This window comes from Gymnoscopelus braueri (genome assembly GCF_963280865.1).
Source record: "Gymnoscopelus braueri genome assembly, chromosome: 5".
In the NCBI taxonomy this organism is placed as follows: domain Eukaryota; kingdom Metazoa; phylum Chordata; class Actinopteri; order Myctophiformes; family Myctophidae; genus Gymnoscopelus; species Gymnoscopelus braueri.
In genome coordinates this window covers 45,121,730-45,134,884 of record NC_137606.1, presented here as the reverse complement: position 1 = coordinate 45,134,884, position 13,155 = coordinate 45,121,730, and the positions used below count along the sequence as shown (strand labels likewise).

The 13,155-nt window shown below is 40.4% G+C and overlaps 1 protein-coding gene across 3 annotated transcripts in view; it reads left to right on the top strand.

Annotated features, from left to right (window-relative positions):
* Window positions 1–13,155, top strand: part of arap1 (ArfGAP with RhoGAP domain, ankyrin repeat and PH domain 1) — a 113,920-nt gene that overhangs the window by 49,919 nt on the left and 50,846 nt on the right. For all 3 annotated transcript variants that reach the window (XM_080429607.1, XM_080429608.1, XM_080429606.1), the window contains exons 11-13: window positions 1,242–1,441; window positions 2,621–2,706; window positions 7,582–7,764. In XM_080429607.1, coding sequence (XP_080285733.1) covers window positions 1,242–1,441; window positions 2,621–2,706; window positions 7,582–7,764 — 469 coding nt within the window. The remainder of the gene's footprint in view (window positions 1–1,241; window positions 1,442–2,620; window positions 2,707–7,581; window positions 7,765–13,155) is intronic.

Below are 13,155 nucleotides of genomic sequence, written 5' to 3'. Positions count from 1 at the left end.
GGAACCACTGCACTAGAGGCTTCTAAGTCATAGAACTCTGTGCTGAGATGGTGGTTAACTACAGTAACTGGGACCTGGTGTAATGATACTGAGGTCTTCATCGTACATCTGTTCATTTGAGAGATACCACAGCTGGATACGGTGGGAGAGGTTGACAAAGGCGTGTGTGTGTGTGTGTGTGTGTGTGTGGTCTACTGGCTCATCAGCCTGCATTTGGGAAAATCCTAAAAGACTCATGTTTGTAGAAGAGATAGGGAGTGTGTTTCTCTGGATTGACTTTGTATGTGGGCTGGTACAAAACCATGTGTGTGTGTGTGTGTGTGTGTGTGAGAGAGCCCACATGGTATGTTACAGATGAGAAGAGGAAGGACGTAACCACGAGTGTCTGCGTCAAGCTGTTCAGAGGCCACACATCTGTGTGTGTGTGTGTGTGTGTGTGTGTGTGTTCAATAACTGTTGTTTGTAGAGTGTGTAGTGTAATGACTGTCGGGCGTGTACTGGCCGTGGGGAAGTTCAGAGATGTTTATTTGCACAAGCAGCACTTTGTGAATTATTGCACAAATGATTAAAGATAGTTCCTTGCATTGTGCACTTTAGTTTCATTTAAACACATGTACTTTGGCGTCGCTATTCTGGGCATGTCGTAATAGGCGGACATTCTGTGAAAATAGCAGATCTACAAGCTCGCAAAACGTTGGGAGCTTATTGGAATTGTTATTTTATACAGAGATGTGCTGTTGAGGGGATATTTTATGTTTGTTTGATATACTGACTGGTCAGCTGATTGATGTGCTTTGGCTGCAAGCCTTCACTACATTATTATCTTTATGTATAAAAATGACAAATATGACGGCTGCTGTCATTTAAATTGCCTGTTTCCAGTCTGTCTCTGATGACTGTTCTGTTTTTAGTAAAAGAAAAAAAAAGAGACAGCTGAGTAAGAGTCACTTCTCAAGTGTTTTCATTAGCACCTACAATACACACACACACACACACACACACACACACACACACACACACACACACACACACACACACACACACACACACACACACACACACACACACACACACACACACACACACACACACACACACACACACACACACACACACACACACACACACACACGCGCTAGTCTTACTCATCGTGGCCCAGGGTTGACAGTCAGTTATGTGGCTGTTGAAGCGCCGGTCATGTCGGCTCTAACTCTGGGGCGCGTGTGCCTGTCCGTCCGCAGCTTCATCGCCGAGTCGGAGCAGCTGAAGAACGAGTGGGTGGAGGCCATGCGTGACTCCATCGGCGAGGCCCTGTCCAACAGCGAGGTGGCAGACAAGATCTGGGCGGAGCCTAGCAACGGCTCCTGCGCCGACTGCGCGGCCGAGAAGCCGGAGTGGGCCGCCATCAACCTGTGCGTGGTGGTCTGCAAGCGATGCGCAGGTGTGTACCGTGTGCCGTGGTGGAAAAAGTACTCGAATGTTTTACTTAAGTAAAAGTAGCAATACTGCAATGTAGAAATACTCTGTTTACAAGGTAAAGACCGGAATTCAAAATTTAGTTGAGTAAAAGCACAAAAGTATTGGCATCAAAATATACTTAAATTACCGAAGGTAAAAAGTTCTCATTGTTTTCTCAAATTTTCAAATGTATAAAAATATTTTGAAAATAGCAGATCTACAAGCCCACAATGCGTCGCAATATAGACCGTAAGTGGTTAATGTATTTTTTGTAATAAAAATCGAAATCTACAAAGTAACTAGTTTTCAAATAGTTCTAGTGGAGTAAAAGTACAAAAATTACCTCCCTTTTTGGGAGGTAATTCATTTTCTTAATTTTGTATATATCAACGATTAATGTTTTAATTACCACATAAACGCAATGTCCCTGGTTTGATTCTGGCCTGAGACCTGTGCTGCATGTTGTGTGTCCATGTCTTGGTTGTTGTCATGTGGGAGAATGAACAAAACAGAATTTTCCGACAATATAACTTCTGCTTCTTACTTAGCACTGGCTTTCACATTTAAATGTGAAATATTTTTTTACTTTCAAGGACTTACGATGAACATAAAATTAAAGTCATGTCTCATGATGACAGAGTGTAATTTTTTTCCCCAGAAATGTGTAAGTGACCTGTTAACCCTTGAGTAATTAGAATGGGGTGAATTAAGAAGGAAGCCACGTGTACTACTACTTTTTCTTTCTTTGTTTTAATAATAATAAATTTCATTTAATGGAAAAAATAAATAAAAACAGCCCCCTCTCCCTCACGCATTAGGACAATATCATTCACCTGAACCAGGAATTTGTGTTTTCAATGAGTCTCACATGGTTAAAATGAGTTTGAAGTTCAATGGGCTTAAATAGGATTGGTGCATGTCTGATAAAAGGAATGTTCACCCCAGAATAAGGACACTAGGGTTCATGTGGTTAGCATACTGCCCAAAAATCACTATGAGTGCCAACAGCTTGTAGAATTTCACAAATGATCTCCAGAAGGCTTCTCACACAGTCAGACTGCACAGTGTGTGTGAGAATGTGTGCATTCAGTGTGTGAATGTGTGTGCATTCAGTGTGTTCACACACTGAATGCACAGTGTGTTAACCATTTGTGCTTTGCAGGAGAGCATAGAGGTCTGGGGCCCAGCATCTCCAAGGTCCGCAGTCTGAAGATGGACAGGAAAGTGTGGACAGAAGAGCTCATAAAGGTACACGCACACGCACACACACACACACGCACACACACACAAACCCTTTTACACTACCTCTTCCAGTAATATTGCCCCATCCTGCCACCTCGCTGTTCTGTGTATGCGGTACAGAGAACGTATACATTTATTACCGTATGTATTTCATTTTCGTGCCGCCTTTGAGCAGGCAGTGGTAGGTAGTCAGATTGCCGATTTGACGTCTGCCGGCTGTATGTGTAGATGTAGAAGACACAGCCAGCATGACGGTACAGAGGTCTGAGGTTTGAACTACTTTCTGCCTTGAACTGCTCCCTGCTTCTCTTCCACAGTTCTCCTCATATGTATTTCAGATCACACAAACACGTTGCTCACACAAATCTGCCAATGTAACGTTTCACATCATCAACATCCCTCTCTCTCTGTCTCTCTCTCTCACACACACACACACACACACACACACACACACACACACACACACACACACACACACACACACACACACACACACACACACACACACACACACACACACACACACACACACACACACACACACACACACACACAGCCACACACACACACACACACACACGTGACACTAGTGATGCGTGAGATATTTCGTGAGAAAACGGGTGAGACGTAAGTCCCTTACAGTGGCAACAATACAACAGATTTAAAGCAATTACCCTAAAAATGAATAGGCCTAGTCTAAATAAACATTACACAAATCTTCTGTGTAGGTATGTTGTGATATACAGCATAGCATATGTTAATAATAAAGTCTACCAACAACTCTCATCTCAAGTTGTGTGTGCATGTGTGTGTGAGATTAAGAGAGAGGGGAGAGGAAGAGGGAGGAAAAAAGAGAGCGAGAGAAAGGGCAAAAGAGAGAAGAGTGACATTATGTTATGAAGTGCGTTTTGTAACTTTAGCATTACCTTTTAGACAACAACTGTGTGGGATATACAACTAGCATTGTAAAAACAGCCTTTATGTCACTCGGTGAAAAGAAATGTGACTGTGGTGTGCTACGTACATTTTGTGTTGGTATTTTGTTAAATAAATGATGTGGGTTAGTAAATACAATAGATAGAATCTACTGACAACTGTTGTCAAAAAGCTGACGCTGTTGTGTAAAGGCAACTCCGCACCAAACAGACTCGTCCAGACTATTGCAGACTACTCCAGACTGCAACAGACTGGTATTCGGTTGGCAAAAGTTACCATTTTAAGTCTGTCAGCCGACTGGCCATTCATGTGCTAATTTGACTTTTAGCGTGCCAGCGTTGCCAGGTCTGCTTATTATAAGCGACTTTGGGCTTGTTTCCCTGCAAAGCCACTTAGGGATGTTCCCAGCGTTTTTTCTTCACTGACGTGCAGTGGTGTAAGTAACTAGTACATTTACTCAAGTACTGTACTTAAGTACAATTTTGAGGTACTTTTACTTTACTGGAGTATTTCCAATTGTCTATACTTGTACTCCACAACAATTATTTGAAATGTTTAGTTACTAGTTACTTTGCAGATATAAATCATTATGAAACATACATTAACCACTTTAGCCCTATTTTATACCTATAAGCTATTTGAAAATAGCAGATCTACAAGCTCACAACGTGTTGCGATGCACGCGTTCTGAGCTTGTAGATCTGCTATTTTCAAACATTTTTGTACTTTTACTTTTGGTACTTTAAGTACATTTTTATACCAATACTTTAGTACTTTTACTCAAGTAAATGTTGAATTCTGGACTTTTACTTGTAACAGACTCAGAGTACATCTATTGCATTCAAGCCTGGAATTTCGTCATTTTAGGGGCAAGGCCACTTGGCCTTTGGTGTTGTAATTTTTTGGAGGGCACAAAGGCCCTGCCCGGTCTTCCTGCCAGGGCAGGAAGGCCATCCAAAAAAATAATAATGATTTTTAAGTCCAAAAATGATTTTTAAGTCCACGGAAATAATGCATTTAACTTGAAGGTTAAGGATCATTGTATTTTAATATATTATAAGAATAGTATAACTATCTGTGAAATATAACCCATTTATTTCACAAAATAATGTGTTGGCAAATGACCAATATTTAGTTATATAGGTCTCAATATGTCACATTCAGCCCTGGACTTCACTGACTGAAGTAGGGGTCACATTAATCACATTAGATTCACAGAATGTATTTTACCCACAAGTTATTTTCATTCAAATGAAATGTGAATGAACTTGCACTAATAATGACTTTAGTTGATTTTTCACTCTTTAAAATATAGTATTTCTTAATTATTAATAATTACAGCTTGTAGATTGGCTATTTTCACGATTTTAAATTGTTTTTAAATAATAATAAAAAAGGAACATACAAGATTTCCACCCGACAGCCATAATATAATAGCCAATATATGGTTCTGTATCAGTATATGAGTCCGTTTTTGCGGATTTCATTCTAATTGGCTACTATGCCTGCATATGAATTTCATGAGCCTGGGTAGGTCACCCTGGCTTGGAGATATGCCCTGTAGCGCACACTCCGCCAGTGGTGTAAAGTAACTAAGTACATTTACTCAAGTACTGTACTTAAAGGGATACTTCACTTTCGGGCCGGGGAAACATTTAAAAAATATATTAAAAATAAATGAAAAAAATTATGGAAAATTCATGGCCCCCTCACGCATTAGAGTGTCCTACTAATGTGTGAGGGGGCCATGAATTTTCCATAACTTTTTTCATTTATTTTTAATATATTTTTTAAATGTCTCCCCGGCCCTAAAGTGAAGTATCCCTTTAAGTACACTTTTGAGGATTTTTTACTTTACTGGAGTATTTCTAATTTTCAGTACTTTTACTTCTACTCCATACATCTCTGAGGAAAATATTCTACTTTTACTCCACTACAATTATTTGAAAACTTTAGTTATTAGTTACTTTGTAGATATAAATTATTACATTATAAAACATACAGTAACCACTTTAGCTCTATTTTATACCTAGGCTATTTGAAAATAGCCGATCTACAAGCTCACAACGCGTCGCGAAGCGACGCGTTGTGAGCTTGTAGATCTGCTATTTTCAAACATTTGAGTACTTTTACTTTTGGTACTTTAAGTACATTTTGATACCAATACTTTTGTACTTTCACTCAAGTACATTTTTAATTCGGGACTTTTACTTGTAACGGAGTACTTCTACATTGCAGTATTGATACTTTTACTTAAGTAAAACATTTGAGTACTTTTTCCACCACTGCGCTCCACACAGCAGCAGCAGGTGAAAGCAATTCACTTAAACGAGGGTTGTGTTGCGCACCAAAACTGCGCAAAACTAGGTCAAATCAATCAATCTCTCTCTCTCTCTCTGGGAGCAACAACGAGAAACAGTGAATGTAGGTTTTCATAGACATGGTCGCTTGTTTCTCTCACATAATCTGGCAACACCGACAGCCCTTTGTTGTCACTGCCACTGCTCTGCCAGTCGGCTAAAAAGCTGAACATGTTCGGTCGGCTCTGGGTCGGCCGAAAAGGTCCCGACGGACCCCTAACCGACTGGCCGACGGACCCCTAACCGACTGGCCGACGCTTCCCGAAGCCAAATCGGCCCAAAGTCGGGCCGATTTGGATTGGTCTGGAGCCAGCTTAACACGTCACACCTCTGATTCCACAACACCGGCAGGCTATGAGAAAAGCACCCACAGAGGTGGCTGTATTTGGTTCTGTGTAGAAAGGTAAAGCCGCCAATAATGACGGGTCTTCGTCATGCCAATATTGCTTGATCTCTGTGTAAATGTGGCAACGGATTAGCCTACAGTTCTAGGAAGCCCAGGGTGATTAGCTGACTTTGGTCTGATTCAGGGAAAAGATTATTATGTCTCTCGCACACCGGTAGGTAGTTGTTTGAATGGCACACAGCAGCCATGGAAGCAAAACAAAAGTCCATCGGAACCCTGCCTCCCTTCCCCAAAAGGACCACAATGGAAACGAGCCCTTAGGCTTTCTTGTGTATTTATCCGTTTGAATTCATTTTCAATAAAGTGCTCAATCAATCAAACCCATTCAGGTCTGACATACTGTATTTAACTACACCAGTGGTTCTCAAAGTGGGGTTTGGGAGGGTTACAGGGGTTCCCCAGCAAAATGAGTTACAGTATAAGCATAGCATCAGAATCAGTTTAACCACTTTAAACCTATTTTACACTTTGGCTATTCGAAAATAGCCGATCTACAAGCTCACAACGCGTTGCAACACGTTGTGAGCTTGTACACCGGCTATTTTCTATAGACGATGTTCTGGAATTATCTTCTCTTATGGGAGTCCCTGGCACAAAATGTTTTCAAATGGGGGTCAATTTGGGGGTCCTTTACAGGAAACATTTTGAGAACCACTGAACTACACTCCTGTTCTCTGTAATGTGAAAAGCCCTTTTGATTTATTGAATACTTTATTAGTAAAAAAAAAATCACACCCTGTGTGAAGTGGGCGGTGTCTTCCTAGCTAACCACAATACTGAATGGAGTCAACCAATCATGTACAAAAGATAAATACATTTATTGAAACACTCTTTATGATGGACGAAACCATAACTTGAAAAAAAACATTGGTTTTTTTCAAGTTATGGTTTCTTATATAGGACTATGCACATGTGTCATGTGACACTGGCCAATCACAGTCCTGAATAGATTGTGATTGGCCAATCACGGTGCAGGATAATTGTACAAATTTCCAAACTTCACTTTTAGGGGCGGTTTCACTGCCCAAGATATTTGTACATTTTTCCAAATCTCACTTATAGGGGCGGTTTCACCGCCCAAAAAAAGGACAACACAAAAAAGTCCTGGGGACTTGTTTCCATTGTGGTCCTTTGTATTCAATTCATAATTCCTCATGCCCTCCTCCAACCTGTGTTCAGGTGTTCCTGCTGCTGGGCAACGAACGGGCCAACAGTTTCTGGGCGGCCAGCGTCCCGCCCAGCGAGGCTCTGGTGCCCTCCAGCTGCAGCGAGGACAGACGGCGCTTCATCACCAACAAATACCGCCAGGGCAAGTACAGGAGGTACCACCCGCTCTACGGCAACCAGATGGAGCTGAATAACGTAAGAAGATGCTGCTTTGTTTTCTTGTTTTCCTTCTGCAAGCTCTCATTTTGTGGGCACCCTTTTTTTTTGTACTTGATCTTTATGATAATTTGAAGTTCGGCGAACTAAAGGCCAATGTTCACCGTGAGACGTGTTTGTCAGTGCCAACGCGCAGCCATTTCGTTCAATGTTTTAATGTCTACCAGCCACATTATACAGATGCGAGACAATATTTTTTGCCACACATGTTTACAGGTCTAGTTTATTTCTGGGCGATGAATGGAATACGTTTTATTGGCTTGTGAAAATAAATTAATAAATAAATACCATATCTGTCCACAATAAATATTTTTTCCCATGACGTTTATTCACAATAAAATAAATTAATGTATACTAATGAATTTAGGCCTGTTTACATTCTGGCTATCATGAATATTCCAAATGAACAGGCATTGTCCCGGGAATTCTGTTCCTAATTATTTTGTAGCAAACCGGCCCAAGTGACAACAGAGAAGGGAGTAAGAGCAGCCTAATAGTGGTGATTAAAAAGCATATTGATGGATCAGCGTGAACTAGTTTCTCACACAGCGTGACAGACAGTAATTACAGTGACATAATGTTTCATGCACAGTGGTCACTGCACTTCTGTGACACTGCCGTGACATTAGCAGCACGCTCCAGCGACATGCAGGTCTTGTGTTATCACTTATAATCACTTATGTCCTTGTAGTGAAAGTTCTTAAAAAACTACTGAATGACGACACTGAAGTAACGTTAACAAAGTTTACTGACTTCTTGCTGTAGAAAAATACAAACAATGCACAAAAATTTGCTTTGGTTCAACAATTCACGTGCATTCATGTCTGTTGCACAAAATCAAAAAAGAATGTAGCACTTTTTATCACACTGAATTAAACTGAATTCCACTCCCGGTTAACTCTTTCATAATAAAACATTTAGTCTTATTCCAAAATAAAACTCCAATAAATCCACAACAAATAATATAATAACAATGTCTCTATAATAATAATAATAATAATAATAATAATGTCTCTCAAATAACTTCTTCAAGCCTTCAACTGTAAATAATGTAAATACATTTTTAACTGTTAACTTCTATTTAAATCAATATCAAATGAGATATAAATCACAAAAGTCCCTCGTTCAAATTGGCTTTGTTACTGGGAGAAGGGTCGTCAGCAGTGTTGGGCAAGTTACTTTATTTTAGTAATATATTACTATTACTTATTACCTTCATTTTAAAGTAATACATTTCGTTACATATTAATGTCTGAGCAACAGTAATATATTAATATTACATATTACTTTTTAGTTACTTAAAAAAAAAAGAAGCTACAATTGAACAATTAAATAATCTAGATTTTGTATTATTATTATTAGCCCACAAATTATTTTTGGGACACAGAGATGGCAGATGGGCAGGCATTTACATTAGAAGATAGGATTATGAATTACATTAATGAATCAATTTGACTTAAATTAATCAATTTATTAATAGACATACCTTCTATAACCAACAACTAGCCAATTTTAAGTAACACAACCGTCCCTATGGGATCTAAACTCCATCCATGTGTGGTCAAAGTGGCAAATAAAATCTCTTAACACAGCATTTTGACATTCCCAGCCGACACTCATTTAGATAGACATGGCATGCAGGCGCGTATCGTCATTGGGGCCAACGAGGCCATGGCCCGGTCTGTAAACCCAGCTTGTCCCTGTGTAGGGGCAAGATCCAGGGGGAAAAAACTAAAAATCAACATTAGCAGCCCCTCACCCTATTCTGTTGTAGCCGACCACAGAAAGTCGCTTTTGTTTTCAAATGGGGCTCATTTGCATTCGGCCGAATTGTTAATGAGTGGCCATTAAAAAACAGTTTAGCCGTCAAACCGGTTCTGGCCCGGTTCTGGCCCGGTCAACGTTAGAATCCACCAAACGCCACTGATGGCATGAGTTTAAAAAATTGACTAGACAGTTAGAGTTAAGACTCATTTATATGGTCTACAAAGAACTCAGCTCTATACAATTATATTTATACCGTAGGTAACGTTTTCAACAAAACTAAAGTTAAATTGTATATCTTTTGTGAGTGGCAAAAGTTTCACAACACCCACTCCATGAATTTCACCCCCGGAAGCCTTTTATTTATTTTCTATTGAACGTGGACTGGGGGGACTTTCCCGGGGAAATGACGTCATCTGGCCGGAAAACGGAGGTGGAAATGCACTGGTTTCCTGTTTGGCCAGGAACTACCGCAACGGTTTCCTGTTTGGCCAGGAACTCCGCGCTAATAACAAAAAGGAACCTCACGCTGATTTTAAGAGAATGTAGGATTAGAAGATCGAAAAAGAACAGAAAAAGAAAGCACAGCTCATGGTAACTAATGCTCCACTGGCTAAGAGAAACGATCCGTAGATAGTATAAAACAATTAAAAGATCGCTTTTTGAAACGCTTCCGGCTTCCGGTGAAAACGAATGGAATTCTGGGTAATCGAGGATTACGGAAATTGTATGCAGTGACGGTAGTGACCAGCAGAGGTTGCTAAAAATCGTTAGTTGTGAATTTGCATTGTACAACTTTAAATAAACAAATCCTCATTTTATTTGACCTTTAACACATTGCATGCCAGTCGCGTAGATCTACGCGAACCTATTTAAAGCCGCAGCGTGCCAGTCGCGTAGATCTACGCGAACCGCCGATTCCCATGTTAAGTGCCCCAGGTGCACTTTCCGAATTTTTTTGATCCATTTCCGTTTCCGGTTTCCGGTCGGAAACGGAATTATTCGGGTTCCGGTTTTTTCGATCGTATCCGCTTCCTGTCTGGGATCCTGTTTAAAACTCGATTTTCTCTGGTTGTTGTTTTTCTCCTCGCTGATCACTGTTTACAGTTGATCGGCTGTAGCTTCAAGATGGCGGCACGGATTTGGAAACTGTTTTCGCTCGCCGTTTCTCACGGATCCGCTGTGTGTTTAGAACCAAATGAACGCGCACTTTTAACTTATTTAGCGAGGTCTGTGGCGACATGAAAAAAACTAAAAAACAACAATAAAACGCTGGCACTGGTGAGTACATTATGAGATTAAACTCTGGCATGGAATGTGTTAAGAGAAGACTGCGCTAGCCATTTATCCCCAATCCAATATAATATATCTCCCTGTCTGCTGTGTTGCCTGGTCTGATTATTATAAGCCACATTGGGCTTGTTTTTCTGAAGTTGCTTGTAAATAATGGTAGAACGGTTGTGAGCTTGTAGGTCGTCTATTTTCAAATAGCCAACATATATAAATATGCACATTGTTTAATGGACGACATATATATAGGTTTGAAGTGCTCATGTGGCCTATTATAGTCGCTTCTTTTGGCCTTGTTTTCATAGACCTAGTTGCTTATTCCTCTCGCACAATCTGGCAACACTGCTCACGTTCCGACAGAGTCTGACATGAACTCTGCAGCCGCACCATGGGGATTTTACATTGAGCACACACACCCGATGTTTGGCTTCTAACTTAGCTCTGGACTTTAATTGCCTTTCAATAAAACCACATTTGATAGACATAAATATCACCTACATGTTACTGATTAGAGATTATTTTATATTTTTGTAATCAGTTCATTATTTCCTGCGTAATCGATGAATAAAACTGACGTGTGTAAATTGGAACATTGCATTGTGTGATGCTTAACTTGCCTTCTTTAAATAAATTAAATAGACTACCATCTTATATAAACACAATTGGCACAAGGAATTGACACTCTCCCTTCAGCTGATTATAGTAAAATTAGAATCACAGAGATTTGTTGACAATGATAGCTGTAGAGAGAGGTGCAGGGATTTTGCTGTAGGCTGCGGCTTTGTGGGTGGATAAAAAAACCCACCTTCACTTTGGTGGGTAACGCACAAAGTAACGTAGTAACGTAGTAACGTAGTGTCATTTTAATAATATATTACAGCTTCTCCTTGTAGTAATGCGCTATATTACCCGTTACCGCAATTCGGTAATATATTACGTAACGGCGTTACATTACTAACGCACGTTACCCAACACTGGTCGTCAGTTGGCTACAACAACACACAGGCAGTATTGGCAATAGAGTTGAGCAGTTTAGCCAAAAAAATCAAGCCAAAGATTGATGTAAGTTTCTTTTTTTTCCCTCCCGTCATCTCTTATTATTCGCAAAGCTTATTTCATCCAAATACACAATATGAACAATAAAAATAAAAAGACACATTTAAGTATGAGCAGCTGCCTTACTGCAGCTCATTATGAATAACATTAGGTCTAAACTTTATTTTCCTGTACATGTACACTCAGTGGCGTGACGCAGATTCTCGGGGCCTCCCCGCGGGAGTTTCACGTACATGCACGCGCGCGAAAAAAATCGGGTCTAATTCGGTTCTATTTGACCAATATAAATCAACTTTTTTCTTTTTTTTTGCTGCAAAAATATTTGTATCAGTGCAGGCGGGGCCCCCCCTGCTGGTGGCCCCCCCGCACCGCATCACTTGCTACCTCTCCGTTACGCCACTGTGTACACTATGCCCTACTTCGTCATACAACATTGTCACACACAAGTAGCAAAAAGGAGATCTACAAGCTCACAAAGTGGTTACGTTTCTGTGGATTTTATAAACTAGAAGTTCGGGCCTCTAAGCGGCCCTCACACCTACATTACACCGCCAATCCGACTGATATGCCCATGTGTGGAGATCTCTGTCTGTCAGTATCTGTCAGTCCTTGTCCCTTTGTATGCCTATATAAGGAGCTGAGTGATTTGTTTGCACCTGATGCCATGACGACACATTGAGGTTAGACAACTCACTCCATATTTGGGTGTAGCTGCATTGGGAACTCCTTACAGTATATGGTTATGGCTGAGTTATGGTGTCATGAGGGTGACATGAGTCAGATGTTCGGCCGGTCCTACTTTATACCAATTTTAATATATATTTAACTAATGAAAAGTTAAAACAAGAGCTTGTGACTAAATAATAACTATATTGTACCCATTGGAACACAGGTTCTTTTTTCATCTACTCAAAAGGAACAGTTTTGGACATACATTAAGGTTTCCACCCGACAGCGAAATTACAAACTGGCCAAAGTGTGTGTGTGTGTGTGTGTGTGTGTGTGTGTGTGTGTGTGTGTGTGTGTGTGTGTGTGTGTGTGTGTGTGTGTGTGTGTGTGTGTGTGTGTGTGTGTGTGTGTGTGTGTGTGTGTGTGTGTGTGTGTGTGTGTGTGTGTGTGTGTGTGTGGTTACGTTATATCCATATACGTAGACAGGATTTTACTGTGCAATGGCGCTGAATGTGTCACTGTTTCAAAGGCTAAAGGTCACCCATTAGCCGCTTAACCCACTTACCATAAACAATTATGCAGACTGTGTGT